Here is a 17,816-nt window from a genome sequence, read left to right on the forward strand (position 1 = left end):
AATATTATTAGTAGTATTGTTGTTATTATTATTATTATTATTATTATTACGCCTGTGTTTGTGTTTCGTTTTAATCCCGCCGCAGGAGCGCCGCATGCTTGTGTCGTCACATCCGGTGTCACAAAGGCTCTAGAATATTACCGTCGCTTCGCGTTCATTCTACTGTGTGTATTTAAGCGCGTGTCCTGCTGCTGGCGCTCTTTCAGTCTGTCATGACTTCACAAAATATATCTACATTAACGTTCATGTAAGCATAACCCCTGAACGAGTGCTGGACGCGTCTACAAGAGCGTTATATTACATATCAACAGGTAAGAAAAGCGTGTTTTATGACGGGCTAATGTTAACCCTGATGGGTGTGGGTGCAGAAATGTAGCGGTGTTCAAATCAACTAATAATATATATATATTTGGGACAGACGTTTGTGTATGTTTGTAGTCTTATTGAAGTCACAAATTCGTGCACAACAGTAGTGAGGTGTGGTTAATTTTATTTAGAAAGGCTATCGTTGAAAACAAATACACATAGTTTTGCGCTAATACGAATTTAGCTGACATTCCCTCAGAACTGCGTTTAAAAACCAACCGTTTTAACGGTCAATTTGTGTATTTCACGTTCCATTTAAACACGCCACACAGATCAAGGCATTTAAACCTCACGTGAATCACATGACGTTTAGAATTCGATACAGTGTTGCATTTGTTGTTGTTTGGTATAAAACAGTTACATTTATCTATGAGCACTTAAAGCTGTAGCACCCGTTTTATTGCATCCAATGATAGTATTTGACTGTAAGCGGTGTTATGCAATAAATGTTAATGTACACACCTCCCTCAAACTGAACTTTCTAGAAAGATTTCTGGAGAATTTTCTTTTCAAGGCGGGACTAATTTGCACGCTTTCATTTTGATCTATTTAAACCGTGGCACCCATTGACATCTGTGACAGCAGCTATACTATTATTAGGCTTCTGGTTAGGTTGTAACATACTAGTGATTGCATACATCAGGCAGGTAATAGTACATGACAGGGATGTGAGTTTAATTGCTTCCAGGGTATTTGGTTTAATATAGTGTAGTAAATAAAGTATTTGGTAGCAGTATAACATTTGGGACTCATAATTCATAATATATAATATAATTTGGTACATTTTAGTACATTCATGCAGCTATAGAAGCTTGTTTCTATCAAGGAACAAAAAAAAAGAAGTAATTGTAGAGAGTAATTGTGGCTGTTTATCTTACAGTTAATCATTTTTTCTCAGCATTTCAATTTTATATCATAAATCTTTTGACGCAGAATAAATGTTAATTGCAATTGCAACTATTTTATGTCACTTTAATTAATGTCAATATTTGTATCATTAAATCCCTGTGTGTTCCCGTTTTTTCATACCCTGTATGCATTCTGAATTTTTTTTTTTTATTATTATTATTTTTATCTTTATTTATCTTTTCTCTTCACTTTAGTCCGAGGTGGTTCTTGTATTTGTTTTTAGTGAGTGAAAATCAATAATAGTACCACAAAAATCATAATTAGCATCTAGTTGCTGCTGCATTACAGAGTTTGTTTTCCACTGATAGGTGTGTGTGTGTGTGTGTGTGTGTCTGCTAAGCGGCTGGACCTGTAGGTCTTCACCTGTGGTAGAGAGCGGCCTCACGGCCCGTCGTCATGCTGTGCTGGGGGAATGCCTCGTATGGGCAGCTGGGTTTGGGTGGGATTGATGAGGAGATAGTCCTGGAGCCCAGGAAATGTGAGTTCTTGGAGGGCAAGCGTGTGAGGGATGTGGGATGCGGCAGACGTCATAGCGTCTTTCTGCTTGAGGACGGGACGGTGTACACCTGTGGCTGCAATGACCTGGGACAGCTGGGGCATGACAAAGCACGCAAGAAACCAGGTTAGTCCGGTCACAAAGACACTTTACAACATTAGAATATTTTGACATTATTAATGTAATTACTTGATGATCATAATTATATGATTCACTTCAAATCATTGTGACTGATGTCATTAATCCCTCTTATTTAAAAAAATCTTTAATAAGGTAATATCAAGGTGGTTTCGCGCTAATACACCCACTTTTTATGATCCTGTTGGATTAAATCATGCCTCACCCTTTTTGTTCATTTTATGTAAAGTGTGTCTTAAGACAGCATTTCATGCTGACCTACAATTGTCCACTCAGAATAATATATGAATGATTGTTTTATTGAATCAGTTTTGTATTTAAGATCTAAGTAAAGTGTTTAAATGTTTAAATTTGTCCCATTTTTGTCTTAAAGGGTGCATTTAGTTGATGACAAAAATACTGTAAATACTGTTTATTAATATAAAATATTAGTATATATTTTCATATGTTAACTGCTTTCTATTTGAATATAGAGTAAAATGTAGTTTATTCCTGTGATTAAAACATTGTTATTCATTGTACCATGATCTTCAGAAAGATTTGCTGCTCAAGAAACATTTCTGATTATTATCAGAATTATTATCTATTGTGCGGCTTAATATTTTTGTGGAAAAGGTGATCCAGTTTTATTTTCCAGGACACTGATGAATAGAAAGTTAAAAACGACATACTTTATTTGAAATAATGAATTTTTGTAAATGTTTTACTGTCATTTTGATCAGTTGAATGCATCCTTGAAGAATAAATGTTAATTAAAGAAAAAAACTGTCCGTTAGTGCATCACAATCCCACAAACTTTCCCTGTTCGAAAACACTGGGTTATTTTAGGTTATATCAATGAAACCGTCTGTACTTCCTCTGGAATCAATCTGATGGATGTTGTAACATATTATCATTCCACAGAAATGTGTACGGGTCGGTCAGTGTGACATTGACTGCTGTCACTTCCTTAAATGTCACATGACCTCTTACTCAATGATCTAGAAGTGTCAAGCACAGACCAATATAAACATCTAGATGGTTTGCAACGGTCCTTTATTTCACAAGTCAAAGGATTAAAACAGGATATAAAAACAGACAATAGCAAATGCTTAAAAATAAAATAAACTTTGAATAATGAATGTTATTATTCTAAAAATGATTTTTGCTGTAGCAGATGCAACGTATTAAATAATTCGCACAATATATTGTGTATTTAGTGTAGTGCATCTGTATAATTCACTGAAACGCTGTCATATGTTTACCTCCCCTCTCTAGAACAGGTCATGTCTCTGGATGCTCAGAACATCGTGGCTGTGTCTTGTGGTGAAGCTCATACTCTGGCTCTGAATGATAAAGGACAAGTGTTTGCATGGGGTCTGGGCTCAGATGGGCAGCTCGGCCTTTCAAACATTGAAGATCGTATACGTATACCAAGGTAAAAAAAAAAAAAATCTGCTCCTTTTAATCCCTAGAAGTACTAAATATCTCCGCATCCTTGCCTTTTTAATGGGTTTGCCTGTACTGCAAAAAAAAAAAAAAAATATATATATATATATATAGATAGTTTTACCCTGTATATATTACAATACAGTCACATTCTTCAAATGTGACATGTATTTTCTTATTCAAATATACTTTTTAGTTTATATTTTTGCCCTTAAGGTGAGACACTGAGGGCAAAAACACTGTTTCTTCAAGCACCTGTCAATTTTGGGCTTTTTGGTTTTTCATAAAGTGCTTTTTCAAACTAGTGGAAGGAAAACATCCAAAAGACAGTGTTAAGTGTTTCTTTTATAGCACTTTATCTGTTTGTGTCAATAGATTTCAATTACAATACATATTTTTAAAGGCCGTTTTCTCAAAATGAGTTTTTTTCTTCAACACTGACCCATAAATCTCCACTTCAGTAGCACTTACACACACCAGACTTGACATTTTTATTCCTGTCTATATTCTGAAGGTTTTTACAGAGGGATGTTTTCATATATATTTTCTTTGATTATATACAACATTTTATTCCCCCCAAAATTGTGAAAATATATTGTTTTCTGGCTGTTCAAAGTATTTTCTGAATTATGGAGTGACAAAAAAAGACCCAGATTCCCTCTGTAAAAACATTTGACTCTAATATGACAAAAAAAATGTAAACAAAATTTTTGAAACTGACTTCATCTAGTGTTCAGATTTTTTGTACTTGACATTTATGCAAATTAGCACATATTTCATTAAATAATGCCTCATTTGCATATTTAAACATAACATTTTTGAAAACAAAAAATGTTTGCAATAATCAATGTAATCAATCAACTGGGTAAGGTGATAACTATTAGTTATTTTTTTTTGCCCTATTTACCTGCAGTGTCTCGCCTTAATATATTTACATTTTTATAAATTTTCAAAAATATGCACAAATGGCCAAAAACATTGGTGTAAAATATATATATATATGTCAATATATGTTTGGCCACGATTTGTATATTTTGCTGTGATGCATTTCATTGAGGTTCTCTGTTTACAACATACTTTGCATACATAAAAAAATTAAAATGCTGGATCTGTAACAAAAACCATGTGTCAAAGCCACTGTTTCTGTTCTCTCCTCTCAGAACTGTGAAGAGTTTATCAGAGATTCACATTGCCCAGGTGGCCTGTGGAAACTGCCATTCCCTTGCTTTAGCCAGAGGTATGATTCTGACTTAAACTCTAAACATTTCTAAACCTGATTATTGTGCCCTTTTTTCCCCTCACTATGCAAAATTATTTATTCTTGCTCAAGGAGGTCAGATATTCTCCTGGGGCCAAAATAAATATGGACAGCTGGGTCTCGGGAACCAGGGAGCCAGCGTCTCCTCCCCACAAGTCATTCAGTCTTTGCATGGCGTCCCGTTTTCCCAGATATCCGCAGGGGGCGCTCACAGCTTCGGGCTCACGCTGTCTGGAGCTGTTTTCGGCTGGGGGCGAAACAAGTTTGGCCAGCTGGGCCTCAGTGACAATGATGGTAAAACAAACACCTTAGTCATTCATTTGAGCTGTCTCTGGAATAATAATGTTTATGGTGTGATGCGTTGTGTCCCTCAGATCGCTGTTTCCCTGCTTTGCTGAAGACTCTCAGGTCGCAGCGGGTGGTGTACATTAGCTGTGGAGAGGACCACACGGCTGTACTAACAAAGGTATGATGGCTTACCATAAGGGCTTAATAATGAACCGTGTAGGTTATGATTACATATTTAATGCTGAATATCTGAAACGTATTCCGGTCAGTCAGGCTTTGATGAGGTCAGGTTAAATTATGTATATCAATACACAAAGCTGCTATGCATATATTCATGTTGATGTTTATAGTATTTGAGCATATTTATGCTTTATAGTGACATTTAACTGATTAGTATTGGACTGTAATATAGTTTAAATCAGACGAGCAGTTGAGAAATTCTTTATAGTACAATGTGTGCATAATTAGTTTTCTGGAAACTTTATACATCATCTGATTTATACATCATCTGAAAGCTGAATAAATAATCTTTTGATTGATGTATGGTTTGTTTGGATAGAACAATATTTGGCCAAGATATTTATTTAAAGAGCTGATGATAATCTAGTTACAGCTTACAATGAAATAATGTCTTAAGTTATGTTTGCAAAGAAAAACTAAGTATACTATGTGTGTCAATAAAGTTATTATATATTCAACTTAATATAAAGGACTGCACAATATTATAGTTACATTTGCAGTGAAATAAAAATGCAATAAAATATTGCTTTACATGATTATACTGTTTGTGTGTGAATACAGTTAGACATGCTGGTATATACAATTTAGTGACAAATTTTAAGAAATCAGGTGGTTGGGATTTGCTCTATAGTATACACAGGTTTAGCTTTACATGATTAGTAATTTATTTTATTTTTTTGTAGGAAGGAGGTGTGTTTACATTTGGAGCTGGAGGTTACGGTCAGCTGGGACACAACAGCACAAACCATGAGGTGAACCCTAGGAAGGTGTTTGAACTCATGGGGAATGTGGTTGCACAGATAGCTTGTGGTAGGTAAGTATCAAAGCATCCATAATGATCTGTCTTAGTTTTCTGTATCTTATATTTCTCATGAAAAACATGAATTGCTTTCATTTTCACCTGCATGTAAGGCAGCACACTTTGGCGTTCATCCCCTCATCGGGAAAGATTGACTCGTTTGGTCTCGGTGGTAACGGACAGCTAGGAACCCGCTCGACCTGCAATAGGATAAGCCCCGCCCCTGTGAAGGGCTGCTGGCGAGCACACACTGATCCTGTGCCTGTGGAAGGAGGTGGGTCGTCTACATGAAGTTTTTCAGCAGAATTAATTTCTCTGACGGCTATCCTTCTCAGTGTTTCTCAGATGCATGCAGTGTATTGACTTTGATCTTAATGCTCAAGGCTTTGCTCCATGCATGTCAGTAAATCAAATAACTCTAGATCACACAGAGTTGAGTTGCACTTCAGTATTATACATGAGCTCTTTTCTTTACTCATCGGTGTCTCACTGTGTATACTGTGAATCAATGTACTGATTCATGGAGCTGATTGAGACTCGCCCCTGGAAAGCAAAGTTGTGATGTTTCAGATTTGTCTATTTCAGAGGCGGAGCAGAGTTTCTGTGTGAAGAGGATTTACGCTGGAGGAGACCAGAGCTTTGCTCACTACGTGTTACCTCAGGTATGAGGAGCAGAGGTCAAGAGTCAAACTAAAGGATATATGTATGAATTATCTTAATGAATGTAATATTATGAATTATTATTATCATTATTATGTTTATTATATTTTTCTATTGTATATGATTTTAAACAACATGTAAAAATGTTTGGACAAGACCCGACCTATTATGATTTATCATAAGATGAAAAGTGCTATAAATGATGCTGTTAGTGGTTACCATTATTTCCCTGCGGCCCACACAGCTTTTGTTACATTAGAAAATTTGAGAAAATTATTACATTTCAGATTGTTTTATAAACAATCAATTTTTCAGAGCAGCATGTACTGATGAGTCATGTGCATTAAGACCAGGGACATTTAATTAGAAAGAAAATAAGGTCAGCTTTAATTTAATGTTGCCTTTCAATCATGTTTGCAGTGAAAGAAGGACCAAAGTGTGAACATAGAACAACTGATTAACAATATCTAATGAGTTGCTTATATTTACAATAATATATCTGTTGTGGTACCAGAATTGAACAGGAAAAACTGGTTAGTTTGTATTTATTTTATGGTAAAAGGACAATGCGCAGGTATGGTATTTGTCTGGATGAATTATTTCCAGTCAGCACAAATCCAGTTTTACAAGGTAACATAACTGATCCAAAACTATTAAATGTATTTAAAAAATGTGCCTTATGTGTTAGTTTGTACACTTCCTGTTGTAGCGATTAGCCACTCGCTGATGTTCCTGTTTTGTATTCCTATAGGACGACAGCCCTCCAGTTGACCTGAGGATAACCAGACCTGATGGACAGATATATACGCTCAGTGATGACCTCATCCAGAAATGGCTCAATCACGGCCATGGGAGACTATCACCAGAAATCACCAAGTACTGCTTTTACATAACATTTTGTCTGACATAACAAAGTGTAACCTAAATTCAAATCAAAGATCGTGATAAAACAGTCCATCATACTGATAATGTGTTTTATGTCTCTTGTAGTGAGATTGATCTTGTGTTCTCTTCAGCAAGTTGTCTCAATGGAAGCTTTCTGTCTGGAAGGTAGCTGTTATGCATTTAATACATTATATTACTCTTTGTAAACCTTATATAGCTGATGATCTTTTCTCTAATGAGTGTTTTGTTCTGCAGTAATCCAGATCACTACAGCACTAACAGTAAGTGCTCAGGTGTAGACATTAACACGGCTCGCCTGCTCTACCACAGACTCATCCAGCCTGATTACCCACAAATCTCACAAATTGTGAGTCGCTTATTTTTTGACATTTTATCTCATTTGAAGACATAAGGTAACTTTTAAAGAGTAGGTTTTCAAAAAAAATTATATTTGCTGAAAATGTACTCACCCTCGGGTCATCCGAGATTAGGATGAGTTTGTTTCATCGTCAGGTTCGGAGAAATGTAGCATTGCATCAGTGTCTCTTCAATGGATGCTCTGCAGTGAATGGGTGCCGTCAGAATGAGAGTCTGATAAAAACATCACAATAATCCACAGCCACTCCAGTCCATCAGTTCACATCTGGAGAAGTGAGAAGCTGCATGTTTGTAAGAAACAAGTCCATCTTTAAGATCTTTGCTTCTGGCCAAAACACGAGTCCATAATCCATAATAATACTTCCTCTAGTAAAAAAGTCCATCTCCTGTTGTCCTCCCACATGAAAATCCATGTTTGGAGCTGTTTCGGACTATTTTATCTTGTAAACTGTGCTTGATCTGTGCAGATTTCTCTCCTGATTCAGATCAGATGACTTTCACTGAAGAAAGCAATATTATGGATAGAGGACTCTTATTTTAGCCAGAAACAGTGGATCAAAGTTAAAATCATCTTAATGCTGGATTTGTTTCAGCTTCTCACTTCTCTAGATGTTCACTGATGGACTGGAGTGCTGTGGATTATTATTGTGATGTTTTTATCAGACTCTCATTCTGACGGCACCCATTCACTGCAGAGCATCCATTGGTGAACAAGTGATACTACATTTCTCCAAATCTGCTAAAGAAGCAAACTGTCTGATGATTTAAGAGTGAGTAAATATTCGTCACACTTTCATTATTGGTTGTACTGCTAAGTGACCAATGCATGGTTAATCCTAATACAGGTAGCTGCTAGTTTGGAGAAGAATCTCCTCCCCAGACTGAGCAGTTCTCCTCCAGACATCGAGGCTTTGAGGCTGTTCCTCACGCTGCCCGAGTGTCCGCTCCTCAGTAACCCCAACAACTTCACAACCCTCACTATTCCCTTCGCCAACACCGTCGTAAGCCTGAAGGACGCCCCCCTCAAAGTGCTCGGTATGTCCCGTCTTCCATGAGAGGACTCCTGTTTGTTCGGCTTCATTATAACACCAAACAAAATTTTGGTTGGCCAAAACCAGCTTTTTTTTTTTTTTACCAATCTTGTCCTGTATCATACATTTGCTGAGCTCAGAAAGCTATATATAAAGTGAAGCATTTTTAGAATAACGTTCTTTATTAATAGAGGACACACATATAATTCACAGACTTCTTTAAGACTTCTTCTCCTACCTAGGAACATTTCCAGACCAGTTGGATCTTTACATTCTAGGCTGGTTTTGTTTTTTAAAGGGAAAAAAACTGCATGCATGTACACAATGGCCACATTTAACAATTGCTTAGTGCACTTTTAGTGTATGCTCAATGGTCAACTTCTGCATTGTATTTCATTACTACACTTTTTCTGCATTGGGACACTTTCATGGCAAATATGCAAATTTTCTCCCCCAAATTTTCATGCAAATAATGCATGCTTGTAAAACCACCCAAACTTTAGACTTCAACGTTTTTCAGCTACTTTAAACTTTCAGGTTAGCTTGTGGTTAAAATCTGTGGACTGCACATTTCACATTAATGGTTTTTGCTGACATTTTCAACTAATTGTTGTTATTTGTGTGTTTTTAAGGAAACTGGTGGTCAAAGTTTGAGCCAGCGGTCTTCCAGAGGTTGGTGGAGCTGTACAAGGAGGTGGTGGTGTATCTACTGCGGATGCAGAAACTGGGAATTCCTCTTTCTGAACAGAGGATCTTCACCTGCTTCCTGCACACCTCGCTCAAATTCCTGGAGATCCTCCACTCGGTGAGCACCACAGTTTGTAAAGATAGACATTGGCTGTGCCCCAATTTACATAACATCCGTCCTAAATACTTCAATTAGATTTAGTGTGTCCCAAATCATAGTACAATAGTGGAGTATGCCATCATTTACACTATATACTCTGGTGATGTACTTTACATTCACCACAATAATGAATAATTATGTCGCATAAATTTGTGCTTTACAAAATGCGGATGCTTTTATCCAAAGCTATTTGTCAAAGAACCAGTGATAGTCATAATGCACAATTGCAGCTATATTATGCAATGATTTTTGATTATTTGCTAATATCATTCTGGTTTTGGTGCTGCAGGTTAATGAGCGTGCTGGCCAGATCATCCAGTATGATAAGTTTTATATTCACGAGCTGGATGAGCTGATTGACGTCAGGAATGATTATGTCACCTGGTTTCAGCAGCAGATGTTCTCTGTGGTGAGTTTTCTGCATTGTTCAAAGGTAATCATTATACACTTCTGAATTTTAAGATCATTTACAGTAACTACGTTGTGAAGTGTTGAAATCCTTTGCTACTAACTGCACCAAACCGAATGGGGTCATGTTTGAAACTTATTTTGGATGAACTGTTTGCTGCCACTAGTGGTTTAAAAATGACTCTTTTCTGCATCTTTCAGTCTGTGAAAAGTTTTTGCTCTGTTGAAAGAATGAAAACACAAGAATGAAAAATGTATGTATAAAATATAAAAATACATTTAAGTAGTATTCATTATAAACAACATGTGTTGTCAACTCAAGGCCAAAACTTAATTACAAGCATGTGGGAAATGCACTGCACAAATAAACTTAGATTATTATGATTCACCACAAATTCTTATGTGTCCATGTTCACAATGTGATATTTGGTTGCTTAACTATAATCTATTATGTATACAAGGGTTTTGTATTTCAGTATGTTTGCTTCTGTTTAGTGATCTGCATTTTGGTTAGGTGATGAATCATCTGAAGCACATTTCAGATAATAAATAAACAACTTAAATTCCAGTTAATACAGAAGTGATAATGCTGTGGACAGACACACAGTAACATCCTCATGTTCTCCTTTGTTTTGTGCAGGTCATGGACTCTCAGGTGACCATGTGCAAATACCCATTTGTTTTTGACGCTCAGGCAAAGACGGCGCTGCTCCAGACTGATGCTGTGATCCAGATGCAGGTGACGGATGTTTCTCATCTGATGATTTAACATCATGTTTCTCTGCAGTGAGCTCACAGTGCTGTTTTATGATCAGATGGCGGTGGATCAGGCTCAGAGACAGAACTTACACTCTCTGTTTCTGTCCGGTGGAGGAGTGGAGTCAGTAAACCCCTGCCTCATCCTCATCGTACGCCGAGAAAACGTGGTCGGGGACTCCATGGAGGTGCTGAGGAAGTCCAAAAACGTTGATTACAAGAAGCCACTGAAGGTAAATGAGTTGGTGTCCGTCTGTTCGTCTTTAGTGGTGCTTTGGTGGTTTGTAATCGTGTTTTCTGCAGGTGATCTTCGTTGGAGAGGAGGCCGTGGACGCCGGTGGTGTGAGAAAAGAGTTCTTCCTGCTCATCATGAAAGAACTCTTGGACCCTAAATATGGGATGTTCAGATTCTACGAGGAGTCCAGACTCATCTGGTTCGCTCACAAGGTACGGTTAAAAAAGCACGAATGCCCACACTCAGTGTCAAAATCTAAAGTCTTTTAAGGACCCAACGAAATCAGTTTATTTTTTTCTAAATTCTGTTTATTTATTTATTTATTTTTGTCAATGATTAAGTTAAATGTTAGCGATCACTACAAAAACTATGCCAATTCATTCAAAACTATTTAACATCGATTTATTGAAATTTTCCAAAAATAAATTACATTTTTAGTTCCCTATGAATATTTGTGTAGAATTTTTACCAAATTCAGTTTTTTGTTTTAATTCCTCTGAATTGCATTCGAATTGTTTATTTAAATTTTAATAATCAAAAACATGTCTAATCTTTTTTTTTTTTTTTTTTTTTTTTTTACAATAATATAAGTTTAATTTTAAGTAATTCTGTGTGGTTTGTTAAGCCATAAAACATTAAGAATTGAACTCATCTTTTAGCTGAATGCCAGTTAAACAAATCCTTTCAATTTTCGGCAAACAAAATGTAATGCATTGATCGAAAAACAAGTTGCTTGACAAAATGTCAATGTTGTAACAAATACATACTGTATGATGTAATGTGTATATACATACCTCACTCACACATGTCAGATATGCTACCGATGATGTTCCTGTAGTGTAAGATGAGGAAATGTCAATCTCACACATCAGATATGCTTTACTGCAGACGTTTGAAGACATCGATCTGTTCCATCTGATCGGTGTGGTCTGTGGATTGGCCATCTATAACCTCACTATAGTGGAGCTGAACTTCCCGCTAGCGCTGTACAAGAAACTCCTGAAGAAAACTCCTACTCTAGAGGACCTGAAGGAGCTCATGCCCGACGTAGGAAGGTGGGTTTGTTTCACTCGATTGATGAGACTTTGATTCACTGTGGCGCATGATATTTCCAGAGCATATTATAAAATATCAAACGGAGCCTGACTGTTTGAGATGATTGGTGTATTATGAAAGCACTGTGACCTAAATCTTTCTTCCCAGTCTATAAACGTCTGACGTTAGACAGAATGATTCAAACACACCTCATTAATTTAGTCAAAACATACAATGGTGATTGAGAGCTGAACAAATAATTTGAAACATCATAATGCATGTAGTAGATTTTGTACAAGATATTTTTTCAGCAATGTTTTGATCATTTAGAGGCTGAATGTGTGCATCAGATATAATACTGTTCGCTTATAGGTCTAAGTAATAATCTTAGATTAGTTCTAGATTAAATCTAGACTCAAAACTCATCTGTTTAGCTGTGCATTTGTTGATTGAGCACTGTGCGATGTCTGAAAGGATTGCACTGTATTATACACATCCACTGTATTTTATGTAAAATCATTTTCTATTTCTACTTGTTTTAAATTTATTTAAAATAAGTCATTTTTTTAATCATTTCCAAAGTTTTAAAATTGCTTGTATTATTTTTGTTCTTCATGATTATTTTCCTTTTTTATGTAAAGCACTTTGAATTACCATTGTGTATGAAATGTGCTCTATAAATAAACTTGCCTTGCCTAGTTTAAATGTGACGCTCATCAGTGGTTTTCTGTGTCTGGGGATCTTCAGGAGTCTTCAGCAGCTGCTGGATTATACAGAAGATGATCTGGAAGAGGCTTTCTGCCTGAATTTCACAGTAAGAACAAGAACTTTTAAATTTATGATTCATGAAAAATAAAAAAATACATGCATGTGCATGCATTTTTATTTTGTGATGACAGATCACAGAGGAAATGTTTGGCACCACTGAAGTTTTGGAGCTGGTTCCCAACGGGACAGACATCAGTGTCAACAAGTCCAACAGGTATTATATCCATCATTCACTCAACACTAACTGACTTCAGTTCACATATGAACTCCAGTGTTTGTGATTTGATTTATATTTTTGCCTAATTAAATGATTTAATCCATTCAACCTATCCAGGCAGGAGTTTGTCAATGCTTACGTCGATTATATATTCAACACCTCCGTGGCTCCTCAGTTCAGCGCTTTCTACGCGGGATTTCACAAAGTGTGTGGAGGGAAAGTTCTAGAGCTTTTCCAGCCCAGTGAACTGCAGGCCATGGTCATAGGAAACACCAGTTATGACTGGAAGGAGTTAGAGAAGGTAAAAATGAACTGTGGGTGATTTATACCAGCTGATGGGACCGACAGTGTGTGCTTGGTAGCATTCGGGTATCGTGTGAATTTGATCAGTTCTGATTCTTCTGATTCTTTCGATTCCAATGTGGTTAAAAAATTAAGTCAAACATTTAGATATTGAACATATGTTTATTCTGTCTCTTTTTGCAAAACATTTAATTACCATGAACAAAAATCATAAAAACTGGCCTTGTTTAAGAGATATTTGTGTGCGAAATAGAGCTGCAGGATTCTGGATAAGTTGCAAATTTATTTTTATTTTATTTATTTTTTAAATTGAGGTTGTATAATTCTCTTTCAATGCTCAAGGAAAAATAATAGACAACTAAACCAAATCTTGTGGAATTTCTGAATGGAATGATTCAGTGACTCACTCACTATTTACTTGTTTCAATATCGGATGAATCAGTGTTTTTAAATGAATGATTCAAAGACAAATATATTTTAACAGCCCAGTTTCGCCACATAAAAATAAAAGATGTGCACACAGGAATCAATTAGGTGGAATTGAAATTTTAATTTTACAACATCTATCTGATTCCTGACCTTGAGTATCCGATCCTGGAATTGGAGTTGATTTTTGATTGGCAAGCCTAGTGTTTGGAGATGTTCTGCTGCTGTAGTTTGTTGAGGTTGTAAATGTTCTGCGTGACTGTATTGATTCTCAGAGCACGGAGTATAAGGAGGAGTACTGGGCCGATCACCCCACCATCAAGATGTTCTGGGAAGTGTTTCACGAGCTGCCTTTGGAGAAGAAGAAACAGTTCCTGTGTGAGTGAACCGTCTTCTTTCATCTGCTCTGAACAGGGCTTCAGATTTGAACAATTGTCCCTGTTTTCAGTGTCATTAAGTCTGAAAGTCTGGTGCACTACAGCAGCTCTTACTTATTAGCAAACTTTAGTTTTATTCCTATCTGTATCTTTTTTTTTTTCAGCCGGTTTGTGGTTCAATCTATCATTCGCCTGGTTTTATTGTTGCACTTTATCTGTGTGCATCTTTAGATTTTGATTACAATAAATAAGTGACCCTGGAGCACAAACCAGTTTTCATTTGTTTTTTAACGAGTTTTACACCATCTAAAAGCTAAATAAATAAGATTTACATTGATGTATGGTTTGTTAGGTTAAAACCTTATTTGCCCGAGTGTATTAGAAAAATCTTAATGTCAAATATTATTTGAGAATCTGGGGGTGTAAAAAAAAAAAAAAAACTAAATACTGAGAAAATCACTTTTAAGGTTGTCCAGATGAAGTTCTTTGCAATGCATTAATATATTTACAATAGGAAATTTACAAAATATCTTCATGGATCATGATCTTTACTTAATATCCCAATGATTTTTGGCATGAAAGAAAAATCGATAATTTTGACCCATACAATGTATTTTGGGCTATTGCTACAAATATACCCCAGAGACTTCAGACTGCTTTTGTGCTCCAGAGACATATTTGTTTAGTGTGATCTCAAAATAAATTGTTTTTTTTTTTTCTCCACTTCAGTAACACTGAAGTTTCATTGACATCTATATTCAGAAATTTTCATCTGATTTCCATTATTGCACTTTGCATCTTTTTATGTCTGTAAATTTTGATTATGGAGCATATCTTTAAAGACTGTTCTTTCCTCCACTTCAGTAACATTAACCTACGCTAAACAAAGAAATGTACCCCAGGTTTTGTTTATATATCATTCACCTGATTGATAAAACATTTTAATACTGAATAGTGAAATACATTTTTATCTCTTGATAGTATTTTCTGATTTATGAAGTCATAAGAAGTCGTAAAACCTTTAACTCTAACATGTCAACAAAATCAAACAAGAACTATTTGAATGTATCTTTTCTGGGAATGTGTGCAAATTAGTGAATATTCAGTGAGATATTCATGTGCATAACATTTGGAGAAAACTGTAGTGTGATTTAATCACCTGGGCAAATGATGGTCATGTTTTGATGATGTCTTCCTGTCTCTTACACTAGTGTTCCTCACGGGCAGCGACCGAATCCCCATCCTGGGCATGAAGAGCCTGGCGTTAGTGATCCAGCCCACCGGTGGAGGAGAGGACTATTTCCCTGTAGCGCACACATGCTTCAACCTGCTGGATCTGCCCAAGTACACTAATAAGGAGACACTGAAAGAGAAACTGCTGCATGCCATCGAACACACCCAGGGCTTCAACCTCGTCTGATGTCAGCCAGCACAAAACCAGCGATCCACACAGGTACCACATGCTTCAGCCTGCAGAGTTCATCGTGTGACTGCCGCCTTTAAGGTTGTTTTCAAAATTAGCATAGAAGTGTTTATTATGCATCTGAATAATCATCAGTTACCATTTGAATAAAGGCACTTATCTGTAACTACAGTGTCCCAGTGGGACTGAAATATGTAAGCAGTATTTGTATATCAGAGTTTTGTTACTTACTCAAAGTTTGAGTGATATTTGTGTGCTAGTGAGCATTAAACGGCTTCTTTTCTTTTTGCTTTTGAAGTGGGAGAGGGGATATAGTTCACCCAAAAATGTAAATTAGCTAAAGATGTGCTCATCCTCAGGTCATCCGAGATCAGGATGAGTTTGTTTCTTCATCAGGTTTGGAGAAATGTGTCATTGCATCAGTGTCTCATCAGTGGATGCTCTGCAGTGAATGGGTGCCGTCAGAATGAGAGTCTGATAAAAACATCACAATAAAAATAATGTAATTTTTCAGCTAGTATTCATTTCTGGGAGAAATACTCCTTTAAACAGGCAACACACTACAGTAAGATTCTATACATTAACATAAGTATCAAAAATGAAGAAAAGTAATTTACAGAATTTATTCATTTATAAATTCACCATAGTGAACAAAAAATAACAAATGTTAATTTATAAAAACACTTGTTCATTATTCATTCGAAATGCATAAACTACGGTTATATTGTATTATTATTACTGTTAAAATATGTAAAAAAAATTACACTGAGATTATTAAATGCTATTGTTTATTGCTAATGATAGTATTAACGAATGTTAGCTTATACAATCTTTTTGTGGTGTTGACAGTAAGAAGTGCTTTTTTATTTCATTTATTTACATAGAATATGATTTTATTCTAAATGACTTGACAAACTAGCGCCTCATGATGTTGGATTTGTTAAATGTGTGACTTTTGAAAGCATTTTGGCACTTTGTTCAGATTCACTTCAGGATGTACTGGATTAATATTGATGCAGAATCAATCGTTCAAAGGAAGTGGTGTGTGTCCTTACAGGATCTTAAACCACTTTTGTGTCATGTGCCTTAACTGAAAACACACACATAGATTGTTTTGGGGTTTTCGTGTTTATTTTAAGTTTGAGTAAGTATCAAAATCTGATGAACGTGTCTGAAAACGCTGCTCATGGCTGTTATAATGTTCATATGCTGGAGTGGCAATGCAAAGTCTCACAGGTGTTTAGAAGTTTGCATGGTTACAGAATCAAATAAAATGCCACTGATGACATTCTAAGTAATAACTCATGTCCAATATTAATAATAAGTGAGTCTGATGGTTGGAGTTGGAATTAAACTATATTAAGTCTTAACCTGCTCAACACACACACACACACACACATCTATACTGTGTGAGCTTTTAGTTGCTGTGCCATTGTGTGAGTGTTGAAGGAAGCAATTAAACAAATGCTGACATTTTTTCTGTGTTTGTAAATTGTAAATAAATGCATTTTTTTTCTAAATTTGATGTCGTGATTCATTTTTTTCATGTGTACTTCAGTTGGATTTAGTGGATTTTTTAAAAGCTTGTTGCCTCCATTTATTGAATAACTCAAAATTAGGGATGCACTGATATGAAAATTGTCCGATAGTGATAACCGATGATTTTTTTTTTATTTATTTTTTTTTTTTTTTTGAAAGCTGATAACCGATATGTTGGCTGATTAAATCTTAATCCAAATGTTTACATACTTTTTGAGAGTCTGATTACAAAAAAGGTCTCATCATTAAAAGCCACATCCCAAACACTTCAGCATGATCAGCCTGGTTTGAACAATGTGCATTTTAAAACTACTACTGTAGTTTTACCCTCCCATTACCAAAATTCATCATAAAAGTCTTACAAATAAAATAATGCAAACAAGTCGTCTGAAGTCAAGTGTTTCTGAAGAAAAGAATGCATTATTTATCGCCTTTAAGATCTCGTCCAAATTTTCATATCAGGCCAATACCAATAACGGAAAAAAATTTGCATTTATCAGCCGATACCGATATGGTGGCCGATATATCGTGCATCCCTACTCGCAATTTTAACAAAAAAATAAGATCAAAAATTCTAATAATACAAAACACGGCTTTTAAATTTAA

At 35.9% G+C, this 17,816-nt stretch overlaps 1 protein-coding gene across 3 annotated transcripts; it reads left to right on the forward strand.

Moving 5' to 3' along the window:
• The first annotated feature begins 94 nt into the window (after positions 1–94).
• On the forward strand, positions 95–17,191 carry herc4 (HECT and RLD domain containing E3 ubiquitin protein ligase 4). Of its 3 annotated transcripts, none has more exons than XM_052572736.1 (24): positions 95–311; positions 1,616–1,897; positions 3,167–3,326; positions 4,498–4,574; positions 4,668–4,889; positions 4,970–5,061; positions 5,807–5,937; positions 6,036–6,196; positions 6,508–6,584; positions 7,334–7,458; positions 7,573–7,632; positions 7,723–7,834; positions 8,691–8,880; positions 9,509–9,681; positions 10,013–10,132; positions 10,772–10,870; positions 10,947–11,120; positions 11,191–11,334; positions 12,011–12,177; positions 12,905–12,971; positions 13,057–13,139; positions 13,260–13,443; positions 14,147–14,249; positions 15,460–17,191. In XM_052572736.1, the coding sequence occupies exons 2-24, from the start codon at positions 1,672–1,674 to the stop codon at positions 15,666–15,668; spliced, it is 3,156 nt and encodes a 1,051-aa protein (XP_052428696.1). In that variant the 5' UTR covers positions 95–311; positions 1,616–1,671; the 3' UTR covers positions 15,669–17,191. The 3 variants fall into 3 exon arrangements, with proteins under 3 accessions (XP_052428696.1, XP_052428694.1, XP_052428695.1); XM_052572734.1 differs by having other exon boundaries at positions 130–311; positions 10,013–10,156; XM_052572735.1 differs by having other exon boundaries at positions 130–311; positions 1,631–1,897; positions 10,013–10,156.
• Positions 17,192–17,816: the final 625 nt, after the last annotated feature.

The sequence above is a fragment of the Carassius gibelio genome, chromosome B13 (genome assembly GCF_023724105.1).
Source record: "Carassius gibelio isolate Cgi1373 ecotype wild population from Czech Republic chromosome B13, carGib1.2-hapl.c, whole genome shotgun sequence".
NCBI classification, from domain to species: Eukaryota; Metazoa; Chordata; class Actinopteri; order Cypriniformes; family Cyprinidae; genus Carassius; species Carassius gibelio.

Coding starts and splice junctions, on each gene's coding strand:
- herc4 (XM_052572734.1), top strand. CDS start 1,672: ATGCTGTGCTGGGGGAATGCCTCGTATGGGCAGCTGGGTTTGGGTGGG. Junction 4,575..4,667: donor TTCCCTTGCTTTAGCCAGAG/GTATGATTCTGA, acceptor TTCTTGCTCAAG/GAGGTCAGATATTCTCCTGG. Junction 14,250..15,459: donor GAAGAAGAAACAGTTCCTGT/GTGAGTGAACCG, acceptor CTCTTACACTAG/TGTTCCTCACGGGCAGCGAC.